At 36.0% G+C, this 16,110-nt stretch overlaps 2 protein-coding genes across 3 annotated transcripts; one reads left to right on the top strand and one right to left on the bottom strand.

The window, feature by feature from the left end:
* The first annotated feature begins 2,883 nt into the window (after positions 1 to 2,883).
* Positions 2,884 to 5,542, top strand: LOC128155173 (uncharacterized). Its single transcript, XM_052816755.1, has 4 exons — positions 2,884 to 3,062; positions 3,457 to 3,623; positions 4,419 to 4,654; positions 4,982 to 5,542. The coding sequence occupies exons 1-4, from the start codon at positions 2,936 to 2,938 to the stop codon at positions 5,151 to 5,153; spliced, it is 702 nt and encodes a 233-aa protein (XP_052672715.1). The 5' UTR covers positions 2,884 to 2,935; the 3' UTR covers positions 5,154 to 5,542.
* Positions 5,543 to 7,189: 1,647 nt separating this feature from the next.
* Positions 7,190 to 15,863, bottom strand: LOC128157022 (PR domain zinc finger protein 2-like). Of its 2 annotated transcripts, none has more exons than XM_052819371.1 (5): positions 15,152 to 15,863; positions 9,161 to 10,665; positions 8,817 to 8,919; positions 8,323 to 8,502; positions 7,190 to 7,735 (listed from the first exon to the last, which is right to left on the bottom strand). In XM_052819371.1, the coding sequence occupies exons 1-5, from the start codon at positions 15,306 to 15,308 to the stop codon at positions 7,434 to 7,436; spliced, it is 2,247 nt and encodes a 748-aa protein (XP_052675331.1). In that variant the 5' UTR covers positions 15,309 to 15,863; the 3' UTR covers positions 7,190 to 7,433. The 2 variants fall into 2 exon arrangements, with proteins under 2 accessions (XP_052675331.1, XP_052675332.1); XM_052819372.1 differs by lacking the exon at positions 15,152 to 15,863 and adding an exon at positions 11,907 to 12,570.
* Positions 15,864 to 16,110: the final 247 nt, after the last annotated feature.

The raw sequence follows: 16,110 nt of genomic DNA on the forward strand, positions 1-16,110 counted from the left end.
TCAGTTGCACTGCAAAAATTTCTAGATATTGAAGTACATGTAAATGATGCAAGACCCATCGACAGGTCGACAGATTGTAAAAGAGGGCTTTTCTTTTTGCTTTTTTTAAAGGTAGTTTATCTTCAAAACGTTAGAGACAACACTTTACCCAAAATGATTAAGTGTAATAACAGAAAAGAGTGACAAATGTCTTTTTATTAGATTAATTAGTGGGCTGGCGTAGTATTTCAATTTCAGCTTCAATTTCAATCCTAATTTCCTTCTTTTCATATCAATTTTTTACATACTCCCAAAAAACTGGGGGGGGGGACTCCATGATAATTCAATTTTTTATATGTATATTTAAAAAAATTAGTTGCTGCGAGAAACGAAGAGGACCAAGTGAAGTAACAGGAATTGACACAATTCGTAATGCACCGTAAAAAAAAAGATGCCATTATCAGAGTACGCAGTTCTTGTCGTATACTGCGTATTAAACCTCTCCAACAGTGCAACGCTAATTAATCAACAGGCTTCCATTCTCGCTAGGCCCGATTTAAAATATCCAAGCTGTGCCGGATTTGTACAGATTTACAATGACAAGACTGTGAGAGATCACTAAAGCCTCGTGTTTTTTTTTTTTTTTTTAGTTTGTTTTTATTTTGCTCTGAGACTAATACGGACGGTATGCGATAATTTTCATCCTGGTGCTAAACTTGTTTAGAAAAATTAAAATTTCTGCACATGCTCATGAAGAAACCCAATAATGTCATAAAAGATGAGCGACACAAAATGAGTGTGTCTTATAGCATAACCGAAAAACGGTATTGGCTGCGCCGCGTCGGGCTTTATTAGATTTGACCACGCCACGAACGAAGTTATTACCTCATAATACTCAAAGAATGATTCATTATTCCTTAAATACATGCATGTATCCTTTTGTTCCAAGCATTCTGTTATCCAAAAGCCCTTCTTTTTTCAATGTTTCCAGAAGTCCTTTGACAACTTTTTTTCAGTATCTAACCCCTCCCACCCATTCTCCATTAAGTGATTCTGTACGAGTTCAATTCACTTAATTAATCTTTGCTATACCTTGTGCCAAGTTTTTAAATCTTATTTCTGAGACACGCGTGAATTAAATTATTAATTAAATTAAATTATTAAGGTAGTCGACTGCGAGTTATCTCTCTTATCGGAGGGTTGTTCAACATTAAGAGGAAATCGCTAGGCCAGGAATAATATGGATAAAATAATCTCCATAACGTATATTCTTGCACGCTACAGCAATGATGAAAATTTTACAATATTTTCAGACAAGATTTTACATTCTAATTTTTATTAACAAACCTTTTAAAATGACATATACTATAGTTTCTAATATCAAGTAGTTGCTGCAGATGAATGTTAAACAGTTCAGACCTCTGCATTCATTTATTTTTTTAATGAATCGGGCTGTGAACCCGCAACGTAAACTAGTTTTTTCGAAGAAATGTGAGGATTCTGGCATTTATTTAAGGAATAAGGGATCATTCTTTAAGTATTATGAGGTGATAATTTCGGTCGGGGCGTGGTCAAATCTAATAATGCCCGAAGGGCTTTATGATAGATTTGACCGACCGAAATTATTCACCTCATAATATTCAAAGAATGATTCCATATTACTTATATTTATATTATTTCCAATTTGTACACTTTAAAACAACATTATTTTAATACCAATATTTTCTTATGTAGCACATGCTATGTATTACTACGCGGCGCAGCCAATTCCGTTTTTCGGTTATGCTATAAGACACGCCCATTTTGTGTCACTCGTGTTTTATGAAGTTATTGGGTTTTAGGGTTCAAAATTGATTCGTAATGTTATCACAGACAAAGCCAGTTGAAAATGTTAATATTCATTAATAGAATTTTATATGTTGAAATCAAAATTGTTACTATAATAATCAAAAGGTTTTTTTTAATAAGGACAACGTTTACAAGTACTAAAACTGGGGGAGGTAAAATTTTACAAGACACCTCAGAAACTATATATCAAATGGCGATGTTTTTGATTTTGTTTTTTGTTTTTGTTTTTTTTTTGGAAAATGAAAAATTAACACCCCCTCCCAAGCAGTTTGATTGTTTTAATTTTTCCAGAATACAGTATAGCTCATCGTCGGATAACCACGGGTGATCGCGTCTTTTACTTATCACGTGATAAGTAAAAGACGCGATCACCCGTGGGTATCCGACGACGAGTATAGCTTTGCTTCACGCATATATTATAGAGTGGAACTGTGTGGCTTCCCCTTTTAAGAAGATTGAATGGTCGTCGCCATTTTCTCGATTATATTAATCTTCTTTAGAAAAAGAGTTTTGTGTACAGATATAGGAAAATGCTCAAATATTAATCTAAAATCAGATTTTGTACTTATTAAATACGGTAATAGCTTAAACGAAAAAAAACCATGTCTACAATTTTAAAATATATCTGCTGGTTAATTTGATAACCTTCAAGCAATTTTAAAATAGACACATGTACATTTGGTTTTGCATTAGAACGCACGGTATTTGTGACACCTTAGTTCCAAAAGATATAAATTTATAAAACTTGCAATGTATTTAGAAATGCACGTGTATTTCACTTTATGTAAGATGCTACATGTACCTAATGTTCGTGTGATAGAGAAAGGGCAATTAGAATATGAAGGGCATCAATACGGGGGAGAGAGTCACTTAAAATTCGACTATGTGGGCCCTTGACATGTTTTGATATACAGATGAGTCATGGCATTAATTAAAATTGTCAACATCGAAAGTGGGCTTCCTTGCTTTCATCATGTGCCGAATATATATGCATGGATGACTCAAGAGGTTCTTTCCTTAATGACGTCAGACCCCTCTCTATATATTGTCAAAATTTTGTCGTAAAGAGGCATTATAACTGGACGTGTGATCTCAATAAACAGTCAACATGAATTTGGGAGTCTTGTCAGCGTTCCTGCTCTTGGTGACCGTGTCAAACGCTTTCGTTGTGGACTTCGTAAAGGATCTCTTCTCTTCCTGCAGTGAAGCTAAGAACCCTATCAACCCGGTGCAAGGTGAGATAAATTTTACATCTTGACAAAGAGGTGGTAGTTTTGTAACTATGATAAATTAATATCCCTACAAAAAATTTAACCCCAGTTTTGACAGAAATATTTTGCATCGGCGCCACATAACTCAAAATTCATGAATGTCCACAATCAGGAACGTTTTCTGCGATGAAGCATCTAGCTATGTTTAAAATATGTCATCATGCAAATTCCATTAATTTTCATAGAATTAATTAAAAAGTTCAGAAAGGACGACACTTATGTAAACAAAGTGCACATGTACCTCAGCACCCCTTAATGAATATATGATCGAAAAATATTGAAAATAAATTTTGATTGATTATTAAATATATTACAAACTTTATAGAAATAAATATGATGTGAATTAATAATTTTGTAGATATATCCACCACGTGTATGCAGCAAGCGGCAGAAGGCTCCTGTGCTTTCTACGACTGCTTTGAGCAGAGATATCCTTGCGGGAACTGTGGTTTTAACAAGCATTATAGTACCTACGACTGTGAGAAATTCTATCAACCTGTCTACTACAACCAGTTCAATGAGTTAGTAAGTGTAACCAGTGTATATAGGAAGGGGTATAATATAACTGTGAGTGGTAGAAGAAACTGCTCAGAAGTTATAAATACGAAGGGTTAAGTTCAGAAGTGAAACCTTTATAAGTACGAAGGGTTATGAAAGTGGTAGAAGAAACTGCATCTAAGTTCAGTTTGGTTTTTTTTTTTGGGGGGGGTGTCATTTGCTTGTGTGGTAAGAAAAACTATGTTCAGAATGCAAAGAAGAGTGTTTCAAGATCATGCCTGAGTGATGTAATTCTGGGTCAGCAGCAAGAAACACCAGAAAAAGGACAAGAGGCTTAATGTACTTGAAGTGCACTTCACTTGTTATTGTGTTGTTGCGATAAGAGCATCACTTCCTGAACAGAAACAATTAATGTTTCTAAGATTGCAGATAGTTCAGCAAACTTGATCATTGTTTTAATCTCTCTCTCTCTCTCTCTCTCTCTCTCTCTCTCTCTCTCTCTCTCACAGAGTGGTTATGCTACTCGAAACTAAGATTAGACGCATCGTTGTTTAAGATTTTAACTCATCAATTTGCTTGCAAAAAATTCAGAAATATGACCTCATGATTCTTTGCTAAGTTCATGCAGAAATAAAGGAAAAAAATAATAAAATAATCGTTTTTACTTCATAAGAAAAGACATTTACAAATTAAGAGTAAAATTAATATTTAAAAAAACAAAACAACATGTCATGCTGGGATACATATATGCCACAATATGCAGTTTATAATCTCTTCTCTATATTTTATTGTCAAAGCATCAAATTTGATATTTGTTTGTAGGGGAAAAGATGGATCAATGCAACAGGTAACTGCCTTATCACCACACTGAAGCAGTTCTACACACAGGCCACCGTCAGGTGTAGGATGGTCAAGACCACCATGATGGACCACGTGTCCACGTGCTACCTCCACAACGCCGCCAACATCAGCTTCTGTGACATCTTCTGGGACAACAGGGATGCTCTGATGGGAGTGTATGAAGCTGAGAGCTTCTTACAGCCCACAGAAATTCACAGGTATGTACCTGTAGCTGACCCGATTCTTATATACAGTAAATACTATAATATACAGTCAGCTAACAAAGCTGATGCATTGTCTTTTGCTTAATAGATCATTCATATAAACTACCTCCTTCTTTGCCGTATTATAAATCACTCGGTAGAAAATAAGAAATAGTCTTCTTTATAAATTCTTCACATTAATCAAGATTAACTTGATTCTTTTTATTAGAGAGCTCAAATACTACAGTACAGCTCATGATTATTAAGATGAATGGGTATAAAAAATACTAATGGATGTACATGTAAAAACGAGTAAAGAAACGGTGATTTTGGTTTTTGCAGGATTTTGTTTGAAGTCGGACAGATTGCAGCGAGCTGTACCGGAAACAGAGCTTCCGAATTCCGGAGCCTTGCCACAGAGAGACTGACGCCCTTGCTTACCGAGGTCAGAGGACACGTGGAGGAGGCCGGTAGAACGGTTGGAGACTGGTTTAGAGGAATCTTCACCAAATAGAAAAAAATTATCAAAAAAATCCATTCCGACCTCTCATTGGAGGAAATCCACTTTCATTTTTTTTAATTTTAAGTGCAATATTGTGAACACTTACACTTTTGATAAAGGCATTATAGCTACATTTTTTTTTGCAAACAAGGGTTTCGTTATCATTGTATTTTTTATGCAATTTGTTATTTAACAAAGCCTCTTCTCTTCAAATGGTTAATTAAGTATTCCTTTTACGAACATTGACTTGATTTATAGCATCGCTATGCAGATGGAAAAACAATGTTTATAATTAAATTAATTTCTGACGTTAAGTGCTATAAATGAAACGAATATAACTGTGTTTTCTTATCAAGCAAATTTACGCCTGTAATAAATAAAGCAACCTCTCCTTCTACAAACGTCTTTTTTAATGATAAAATGTTGTGTAATCTGACTGATGTTGCATGTAATAAAATCATCATACACAAAAGAACAGGGTGTACGTAAAAGACGTTAGACCCCCCCCCCCGTTAATGCAATGAAGACGAACTTGAATGTTTTTTGGAAGGTGTTATAGTGTGAATTTCATGGTGCAAATCAATTAAGTTCTTTCGTATTGTTGACAATACAGTTAAAGGATTCAAATTTCCGCAATACGGCCATTTCTACATTAATCCTCATCGTTAACAGTGCAAAATTGCAATCTTAATGAATGAATGAATGAATGAATGAATGAATGAATCTAGACTCCATCCAGATAAAAACAATTTAAAAAAAGATACAGTTGTCATGTTGTAAATTTTGAATTTACCGGGTGGCAGTAAATACAAAATGTTCAAGTTGTCATGTTTTAAATTTTGTATTTACTGCCATCCGGTAAATTCAAAATTTACAACATGACACAATTCCGAAATTGATTTGAAAATATGAAAAATTTTGAGCTCACATGGGATAGTGTTGTCGGATATACCTTTGAAAAAATCAAGAAAATGTAATTGCAAACATGAATGCAAGATGTACCGATGTTCCTTATAAAACTTTTGTCGTTCTTAAGGTCAGATGACACGTTCCTCAATTTTATATAACTTTTTCCAGGAATTTGTTGATGGTTTACTACTATTTTGACAAGCTTTCTTGCAAAAAATTAGGGTACCTTACCAGGCATTTCTGCAAAATACTAGAATATGCAATTTTCTATATAATCTTCTTGAAAATACACTTGAATTGCTGATATAAAAATAAATACATATACAACACAGCAAAATTCACTATAATATTGGAACAATATCTCGGCCGGGGCGGGGCTTTGAACTCACGACCTCTAGAACGCTTATGGCAGTGAGCGGCCACAATTCTAACCATTCGGCCATTTAGACACATAACCACATCCAATCAAATTTTGATCATTTTTAAAATAATTATAAAATTGATATTTTTTATTGGAACTCTTTATTACGAGGAAATACAAAAAAGATTCTCGAGGAACGTGTCGTCTGACCTTAAATTTTAAATTCACGGGATTTGTCAAGCCTTGTATGCACCGTTCTTTGATTTTAATGATAATAATTTTCCAAAATAGATATAATTTAATCATAGTTAAAATGCATACCTGTTCATAACTTGTGTACCTCGCCTTTTCATTTAAAAATTTCAAGAAAGGAGTTCTCACATCATGCAATTTTACGTAAGAAACTTTGGTTTCATCAAATATACTCGGAAATCCATATTCATAATATATGATGTGAAGCCAAACATTAATATCTCATGTGAGGAGAACCTTATGAGGAATCCATATCATTGCTCTTTTCACAGAGCAACATTTGGTAGCCATGGTAATATTTTGTGGTAGCTTTTTGTCCCGAATTGAGTTATTTCTCTTACCAGAAGGTCACAGCACTTAAAGCAAAGAATTGTATATTGTATTGTATATAGGCCAACCTACCTTAAATGTCGTATTTCCCGTGCTAAGTGTGCTAATTGTGGCCAACATACATTCATTGTTTCAAACAACACCCACAAAGAAAGCCGCACCCAATTAGGGACACAAAACAATTACATATTTTTTTTTCATTTTTCTCAATAATTTAATGACTACAAAACATGAAACAAGCAACTACTCTCATTATAGTCACGTTACCATGCAATCAGCACCGTACAAACTAAAACTGTACAAATCCCTCTCGTATGACTAGACAAAAGAAAAAAGAAAAGTGACAATCATGACATTCAATATAAATTAAAATGTTTTTCACTGGGTAAGCGTGTGGGTAAGGTTACAACATATGTCAATAAAAGGTCTTTTTTTCCCTGTCACGTCCGCGGCAGGTGGACATTTTGTTGCGTTGTTGTTTCCCCGCCATTAAATTTGAACTGTCGTCTGTCGTGACACTTCATAAGCGCCGGGTTGTTTGGGTGGTTTTCTCGGAGATGCAGGAAGTGTTTGCTTGCGTCAGCCGTTGAATGGCCGCACTCTTCGCAGACGTAAATCTTATTTCTGCGCTGTTTGTAAGCGTAGCTGATGTCCATGCTGTGGACTTTGCGACAGTGAGATTCAAGAGAACACCTTTGTGTAAAGGATCTGTCGCACTCGCTACACGCGTAAGGTTTCACACCTGTAAAAAGAGAAATGGGAAAATAAGATTATAAAAGTCACAAAAAACGTATTATAATGACGTTCTTGCAAAGCAAGAAATGCTCGATTACATATACTTTTTTTAAAAATCATTCCATATAGATCTTGAAATATGAGGTGTTATGAAAGGTTATTTTGATCTACAAATATTCTTGATATCTAAACATGTCTGAAAATTTATTGATATTATTTTTTGGCAAAATATTGCACCTCTTGTAGTTTAAATATCACAACTTCATCATAGTTGGGTGGCACTATTTGAAGTAAGAATTACTATTTAAACATAAAGTTCACTGGTATGGAAAATTATCATAAAATGGTAATGGAAAATAAATCATCATGATACTAATATTTCCCAAAGAGTTATAGTGCTGGCGGTTTCCTTTGCATACAATTACACTACCGATATTAATAATAAAGTCATATCGCCTATACGTTTTTTTAAATAAATGATCGACTTAATAACCTCTGCCTTGAATTAACTAATTAAAACATCACCATTTTACAATTTTCAATAGTGTCTCTACTGTATATACTAATAAATTTACAAAAAATAGCCCTAATTACCTGTGTGAATTCTTGTGTGACGCTTCAAGTCAAAGGTGTCGTTAAAACCTTTGCCGCAAAATGTACAAAGGTATCTTTTGACGTCACTGTGACACTTCAGATGGCGGTTTAAAAGTCGCTGCAAGCCAAATTCTTTAGAACAGATTTTGCAGGCGTATTTCCCTTTTCCGGTTTCAGAATCTGGCAAAAAAAGAAGAAGAAAAATTCAATTACATTTAAATTTACAATGAGTTTAAAATCCCCGCCTCCGTCTGCGCAGGTAATTTTTAGTTTATTTAAATCCTGAATCAAAGCTTGGAAAGTAACAGATGGTATAATTGAGAGCCCTTATTGAAAAGGATTTAAAAGATTCTATTAAATAATATGGAGCACTGGGCAAACAAATGTTTGTGTCACGCTTCTGAAAATGTACATCTGTTATTTGTGGAGTGTTTGAATCACGGATGTCCCTTTTCACGGTTTGTTTACATTTACACAACCTGTTGCCGTCTTACCTTGCTGTATATTCGTGATGTCGGACGGTTTTGGGGCGCGATAAGATGGGTTTTTGATTCCAAAGCCGCCATTGACCAGCTCTACCATTGAAGACTGTTGCAACTGTAACAAAAACGTCATTTTTTAAAACTGACCACTCAATAAAAATGTCGTATATATATCTAGCCAATTTTTTTCAAATTTGCACTTCGAGATACTCAAATAAAAATATCAATTTGCGTTTAGAGGTACTCAAATAAGTTCACTAAAACAATATTTATTTGCATTTCGAGGTTCTCAAATTGGCATTCAATTGCAAATAAAAATAAAGAATCGATTAAAATCGTGATTTTTTATTACTTACTTCTTTTGAAAGAGGTTGATTTTCGCTCTCTGCAAATTTTGGCGCAAGTACTCTTGGAAGGGGGGGTTTGATATCTTCGCTGACAACTGCGTCGTTAAGTGTGGTTTTTGGCGCAATATGAGGCGAGATCATCGATGGAGATGCAAGAACAGGTACTGGTATGGCGCCTGATTTCAGGGGTGTATCCAGATGAGATTGTGTGGGGGATTTACGTGGAACCTGGACGGGGGACTTGTAGAGTTCGGGGGTCAAAATGTTGTCTGCTCTTCCAAACGACGGACTGAAGGGGGAGAAGGTACAATGTTGCATTGGTGGCACAAGATGGCGCAGTGGTGCATTGGCGTAAGTTTTCGGTGAGGGTTCAAATCCGCGTGGTAAGTATGGTGATAGCGACGTTGGAGTCATCGAGATATTATATAAAGAAAAGTCTTGTTTGATATTTGGAAATTTTGATGGAGTTTTCATCTCGGTTAAAGTTGGAATTGTTTGTGGAACGGGAATCGAGTTATTTTCGAGTTTGATTTTCTTAGCAGACGGCTCCTCTTCGTGTTTGGGCAGCAGACGTTTGATTGTCACATCCTCCGCTATATACACCTTTGGACTGTCTACAGACACCTCCTCTTTCTTGATCATCGATTCCACTGTGTGTTTTATAAGTGTTCTTTGAGGAACCGGCACTGTCGCTGAGATTGGAGTATTTCCGGATACGTTGCTATGAATGGGTTCGGACTTAATTTTAACTTCTTCGGTCGCAATTTGCTTTTTTGGCGTGTATTCGTGAAACATGGGATTCCATATCTTTGGTTTTGCGACGACTTCTTTGAGTTCTTTATTTGGACTGTTTTTGGAGTTTTTGTTCTCCGTGGATTTCTCAATAACGTTTTCATTTGAGCGCTTTGTCTTCAGAATTTCTGATCCGACTCTTGAGTTGTCTGCTTCGCTAAAAATACTGTTCTTTTTTGCTGGAGAGGATGTACTTGATGTAGACTTAATAGAAAGCGGCCCAAGTCTATTTTCATCATTAGCTGGCGTTGAAACGTTTTCCTTTTCATGCATTTGGTTGTGCACAGCGGATTTCTTTTTAGGAGACTTCTTCGGTGATCTTAGTTTCCCACGATCAGTCGCCAGTCTATACTGTAACGAAGTAGATTTGAACCCGGATCGTACATCACCGTGAGGTCTCTTCTCTTGTCGAACATTTGCAGACATTGGTTTTGCATGCATGTTTCGAACCATGTTGTAAGCCAACGTTGCAAAGGAGGGGAGTTTTTGCTGTAAGTAACTGGGGATCACGTTTTCAGAACCGGTATCCTCTGTTGGCTTCATTATATTTTTAAGAGCTTCTGGAGAAGCCTTAAATGAACACTGGGCGGCAGCGGTTGCCAGGATTTCCAACGAAGATTGCTGGGAGTCTCCGACAACTGACGAATTCACCGCGCAAGTCTTTCTCTCCTGAAGAGGTTTCATTTCGTGTACAGAATGATTGTCTCTAGAGTGCTGATGTCCTGAAAAATAAAAAAGAAGACATAAAGATTAAAGGCTATACATGTATAAAGTTTACCGATATAAGTAATCAACGTTTGAGTTCAAATGTTGAAAAGCAGTCGACGCACGGTATTTAATTAAGAGGGTTTTAAACAAAAAAATATTTTTAAAAAATGCTACGGAAAACGCAACTTATTTATTATACGTGTATTTTATTACAACTAATAAGTCTGTACGAGAAGTGAAATAGCATTTGGTGTACACAAATGCAGGACGTTTAAAAACTGATAAATAATATGAAATGACAATGATTTCACACGGAGAACTGAAATACCTTTTTTCAATAGTTTTAAGCTGATCCTTACTCCTAAAATGGTTTTTTTTTATACAAAGAAAAATACCTGACGATTTTTCGCCCTGACTGAGTGTTACCTGTCCGGTAACAGGTGTGAATTGTTCTTCACCCCTCGTTCACCCAGAAAATCCGGCGACATGGTTTTACGCCTATCTAAATCTTGATTGTCAGGTTGCTCCGATACATATTTGGAGGGGGTACAGATGGTATAACGTTGGGAAATAAAAACAGGGCCGGAGAGGAGCAGAAGTTGACCTACTAAGCTCTGATTAGCTGAGCGCGGGGGCAGGTGTATTAACTGTTTTTAATTCTACCCCGAATTTGCGTGAACAGGTTCGGGTGTTTTCATTCATCGAGATACTTGATTAAAGCATTTAACAATGGGAAGGTAACGGAAAGGAAATGCCTTAAACTGTTGGCGATCGAGTAATGATTAGGATACACAAATTGTTGAATATTTCATTGGTCCACAAATATTTAAAGACAAGACCTGAATTTTAACTTGCAGCCCCAAAATTCAATTTACTGGTATTTCAATCGCAAATAAAATATAGTAGAACCAAGAATAAAGAGCGCTGTGTGGTGATGATGATATAATTCAAGAAGAATTACTTAAAATTATCATGAGAAAATATTTAAATGTGACCACATGTCGTGTCTAACTATCTATAACTGTCAGGTCCAAGGTAAAATTAATTTATAAAATCTAGAAACATCTCTATTAGTGGTGTTAAAACTTTCATTTAAAAACACAAATCTTGTTTGTAAAACGTATGAAAGACTCAAGCTAAAAAGAAATTATCTTTAAAAAAGCGAATTTTTTTTAGAGGAATACTGTCCTTATATTAAGGAATATTAATTATTTAGTATAACTTTTCATTTTTCTGACGGTACTTCTATACTTACATTAAGCTGTTCTAGGCCTGTGACCGACTAGTCCCGTGCGTCTGACTGAAATGCTTGACCATCCACCCCTACCCCGCTCTGATAAAGGACCAGGCCATCATAAACTTGTATATACAGTAATCAACCCCCTGGGGTGGGCGCTAAGGCTCAGGTGTGGGCTGCGTTATTTACGACGTCTAATAAATACGATTAATCTCATTGTTTAAAAAAACAGTTGTGAACTGGTTTACATTAGCTTGATATGTGTTTTACAATAGATTGATAGATTAAATCGTTAAAGATAATAGCCAGGGGGCTCGTTCGGTCGCGGGACCCTTTTTGTCTTGATGTTACATGGGGACCGGTATAAGACCCGTTAAACCTGATTGTCAATCATTTCTGGGTACCGTTAACGTTTTTACAACATTAAATTGAGTATAATAAAGTCATTAATTTCCTCTCTAGTTAAATTACAAATAAAATACAACTCTATTGAGAAAATTGATGTTCACCGACCGTAAAGATTAATAAAAAAAACTGCAATATTTTTTTTCTTTGTGTTAAATCCAACAAAACTCAGAAAAGTAATAGAGCGTTTCGGATTAAATAATTAATCAGAGCAATATATGCACATGTGTGTTTTAAGATCGCAATAAACTGAGGAAACAGATGCACAGTTATACTGATTAATTCATGCATATGTTTCAATATTTATTGTTTAATAATCAACACACCCGGAATTTTATCACCCCCCCCCCAACGATTCCGATTTTTCGATGTTAAGAATCATCATACGAGGCTTGTAAAATGTAAAATAAGATTTCCACTGCGCGTGCGTTTATTACTTTAAAAGCAATTTCGTTGTCTACATTATCACGTAAAGGAAATCTTGTTTTTAGACTCCTTTGATAAGGTGATTTTTTAGAATAACGAAAGTAACCAACGAAAGTGCTAGGAATCGCATCCGGATTAATTATACACATAAAGCCGTGCGATTTTTTCAAAGTGTAAAAAAACTAATGGTGCTTTTTTACTTTGGTCAATATTTATACATGAAATGAACACAAATAAACATACATTTTTTATCTTTATTTCGTTTTCGCGCCTTTTTGCAAGAATCAATAATGTCTCTATTTTTCCTTTTTCTCTATTGATCTTTTCTCCCGTTTTAACACTTCGTTTATTCCCCATATTGAAAGATAATTCACGCTCCACGCCTGCTGTCTTTCACTAGTTGATCGAACCCGCTAAATGAACCTTACGCAATTTTTTCATTTCCAACAAAAATACAAAGTTGTGAAAAATAACAGAGCTTCCTTAGGGTAGCCGTTGGAAATAGTTGGCGGCAGTTTCTTTTCGTTATAGTGTGGCGTAATAGCGCGATGGGCAGATATACTAATTACCTGTAAGAATTGAGGGGTGACAGAGCAAAACTCGACCCCAACAACTCTCTTCTTTTCTTGAAAAGAACAACTGTTACCTTAAATGAAGAAATGGAACCCCATTTTACTTTCATTAGAAAATGAAAAGCAGAGGGAGGGTGTCAAAAGAAACGCGAGGTGAAAGAAAATTGGATTAAGCTGTTTCGAGAAGAAAAAAAATAAATGAAGAAAGTAATTTTCGTTTCTTATTAGCTGTCACAACCGTGTGAAATAGACATTAGGGGGAATGCTATCTCAAAGAAGGGGAAAATGTGAGTTCTCGATATCCACATGTGGTTAGCGGGAAAAATGGTTCGCCATTAGATAATATCAGAACTAATTGATACCAAAACAGACATGTCACCGGACCAAAGGTTTTTGTTGTTGGAACACAATATTTGTTTGTTGTCTCCTGTACCTATCTCCTTTAACATGGCTGTTGCCACAATTAAGGGCCCAAATAAAGATAGTATATTATGGGACTTAATTTGCGGGGTTTGTCCATTAAGTCGTCTTGACTTCGTCTTATCATACGCCATAATCAACTGATTCAACACCATCGTTTCAGTAATGGTGACTTAGGGGCCTATCTGCAGACGTTTCTACGGAATGCACGCACGCTATATATGCCGTCTGTTTACCGACTGAATTGCTTATCATGAGATTAAGTTAATATCTATCTGTTAATCCAATATTGTGCCAAAGTAGATTTATTTTGACACCTTTTATATTTTCTAGACCCCGTTCATCCATTTCGATAACGTGTAGTCAAGTTTTTTTTAAAAAATGGGGGGGGGGGGGGGGGTGGCAATTTGAATACCTGGTCGATAATATCAGATTCTCGTAGTTAAAAAATTATAAGCGTTACTTAATAATTTAACAGAGCCAAAAGATCGGGTAACATGCTCATATAATGGAAAGCACGCGCGTCTGAAAGAAAAAAAGATATTGATTTTAGGGGATAATTTTGAAAATGTTTCCAGAGATTCTATGCAACGGCAATCGATAAGTTTCCGTGTTTCATTCAGTAAATGATGATCTTAATTAGGATGAAAACCGCCATAGCACGACAGATGCTTTCGACTGCTGATGACAATGATAAATCAAATTAATAATTCACGTCTTCAGAATAACACACAGGTAATCATTGTATGGGAAACGGCGGTTTTTAGTTAGAACTATAAACCTTTTTAAAAATTATTTTTAGATATGTTTTACGGCCATAATTTTTTTTTTATTTTGACATTTCTGGAATCACGATAATCAAAATTTGTACTTATGCAATCAGATGAAAGTGTCATGCAAGATAAACATGTCAGTTCATTAAAGAGAAGAGAAATTAAAACTAACTGATCAAAAAATAGTTTGCATGTAGCCCCCAAGGCCCATATGAAAAATCAAATTTCATTAGTACGGGAAAAGACATGTGTTTTGTGCTGATTGATAAAAAATGGAATTTGACGAAATATCGATAAGGATTTGTAAACACAGGTCCCCCGGGGAAAACGTGTTTAACCAGAAAAACTGGCACAAGTTTGTCCAGTCACATACTCTGACCCCGTTGTCTCAGTTCAAACCCTCATCAACTTGTGCAGCTACCAGCAAATACAAGCAACATATAATGAACTCAACCCAGCGCTTATCGAAGATAACGGCTAAAGCTAATTAAAACCGTACCAGCAGAAACATTTCGTCAGAAAATAATGTATTCTGATACAATCATTTAAACATTAGAAATTAAAAGAACAAGATTGGAAAAAGAAGGGGAAGGGGGGGGGGGGTAATTGCTACTTTTTTCTCTTTGCGGAACCGACTGATCTTTAACAGTAAATGAACTGTACTCACCCAGAACTCTGCGACTGTTAGTGGGATTTTTGGCAGCACCTGCCGCTGGAGCTGTGCTTGTCAGAGACCACTGTCTGTCTTCTGGATGACAATTTTCGTCTCGTTCTGTTGTGTTTTCCTCTCGACGGAGCAAGAATGTCCGAGGCATGCTATGCATTGGTAACAGTCGGCGTGTTGGTGTGGCTGTGGACACTCCAGTAAACACGTTTCCACGGACTGTTATTGTGTTTGTAATAAGCGCCTTTCATTTAGATAAGCTCCAATGCGCACGCGCACACACCGCTCTATCGACAGTTAGTGTCGATACGGTTATTGTTATGCAAATCGGATTTTTTCTCAGGTAGCGGTAATTTTTGTGTGATGAGAAAACCGTTGAATTAAACGGATGGGAAGGCATTACAATACTGGGCAAATAAAAACTTCTGGTCCCTTTGTCTGAGCGGCATGATGTTTATTTTTCCCTCCGTATCTTTATTTAGCATGTCAATATACTAACACAAATACTGCAAATGACGGTTCCTCTCAAAAGCTGCATTAATTTAATTACGCTTTGAAGTGTCACAAGAAAAATGGCAAGTTCTCTTTCTCTCAAGGGGAAAATTGTTACGGAAAGGTGCTTAATTTTTCACGTCTGAAATTTCATTCAGATGTTTCCCTTGGCCTTCAATGCACATCCTCCAATCCAAAGCCATCAAATTTACACATAATAAAAAGGAAATCGGAGCCATAAAGCAAACGACTCTGGAGACAAAAGTAACTGAAGTGCGGCGCGAATTTAATGTGTAATTTAGCAACGGGTTTCGTAAAAGAGTGAAGCGCGGTAGATACACAGTTATAAATTAGGGAGACCTCCGATATCCGCTCCCCGCAGGGACGTTGTCTATCGACCAGGGAGAAGCCAAATTAATGACGATGATGTTCAAAATTGGTGGAAAGCTGTCTAAATCCACGGGGGGTTA

Source organism: Crassostrea angulata, chromosome 7, assembly GCF_025612915.1.
Source record: "Crassostrea angulata isolate pt1a10 chromosome 7, ASM2561291v2, whole genome shotgun sequence".
NCBI lineage: Eukaryota > Metazoa > Mollusca > Bivalvia > Ostreida > Ostreidae > Magallana > Magallana angulata.

Excerpts from the sequence above, each read along its gene's own strand:
- LOC128155173 (XM_052816755.1), top strand. The coding sequence starts at position 2,936 with ATGAATTTGGGAGTCTTGTCAGCGTTCCTGCTCTTGGTGACCGTGTCA. Across the intron at positions 3,624-4,418 it reads ACAACCAGTTCAATGAGTTA|GGGAAAAGATGGATCAATGC; the intron begins GTAAGTGTAACC and ends ATTTGTTTGTAG. Across the intron at positions 4,655-4,981 it reads CAGCCCACAGAAATTCACAG|GATTTTGTTTGAAGTCGGAC; the intron begins GTATGTACCTGT and ends TGGTTTTTGCAG.
- LOC128157022 (XM_052819371.1), bottom strand. The coding sequence starts at position 15,308 with ATGCATAGCATGCCTCGGACATTCTTGCTCCGTCGAGAGGAAAACACA. Across the intron at positions 8,920-9,160 it reads ATCAACCTCTTTCAAAAGAA|TTGCAACAGTCTTCAATGGT; the intron begins GTAAGTAATAAA and ends TTTTTGTTACAG. Across the intron at positions 7,736-8,322 it reads TCACACAAGAATTCACACAG|GTGTGAAACCTTACGCGTGT; the intron begins GTAATTAGGGCT and ends CTCTTTTTACAG.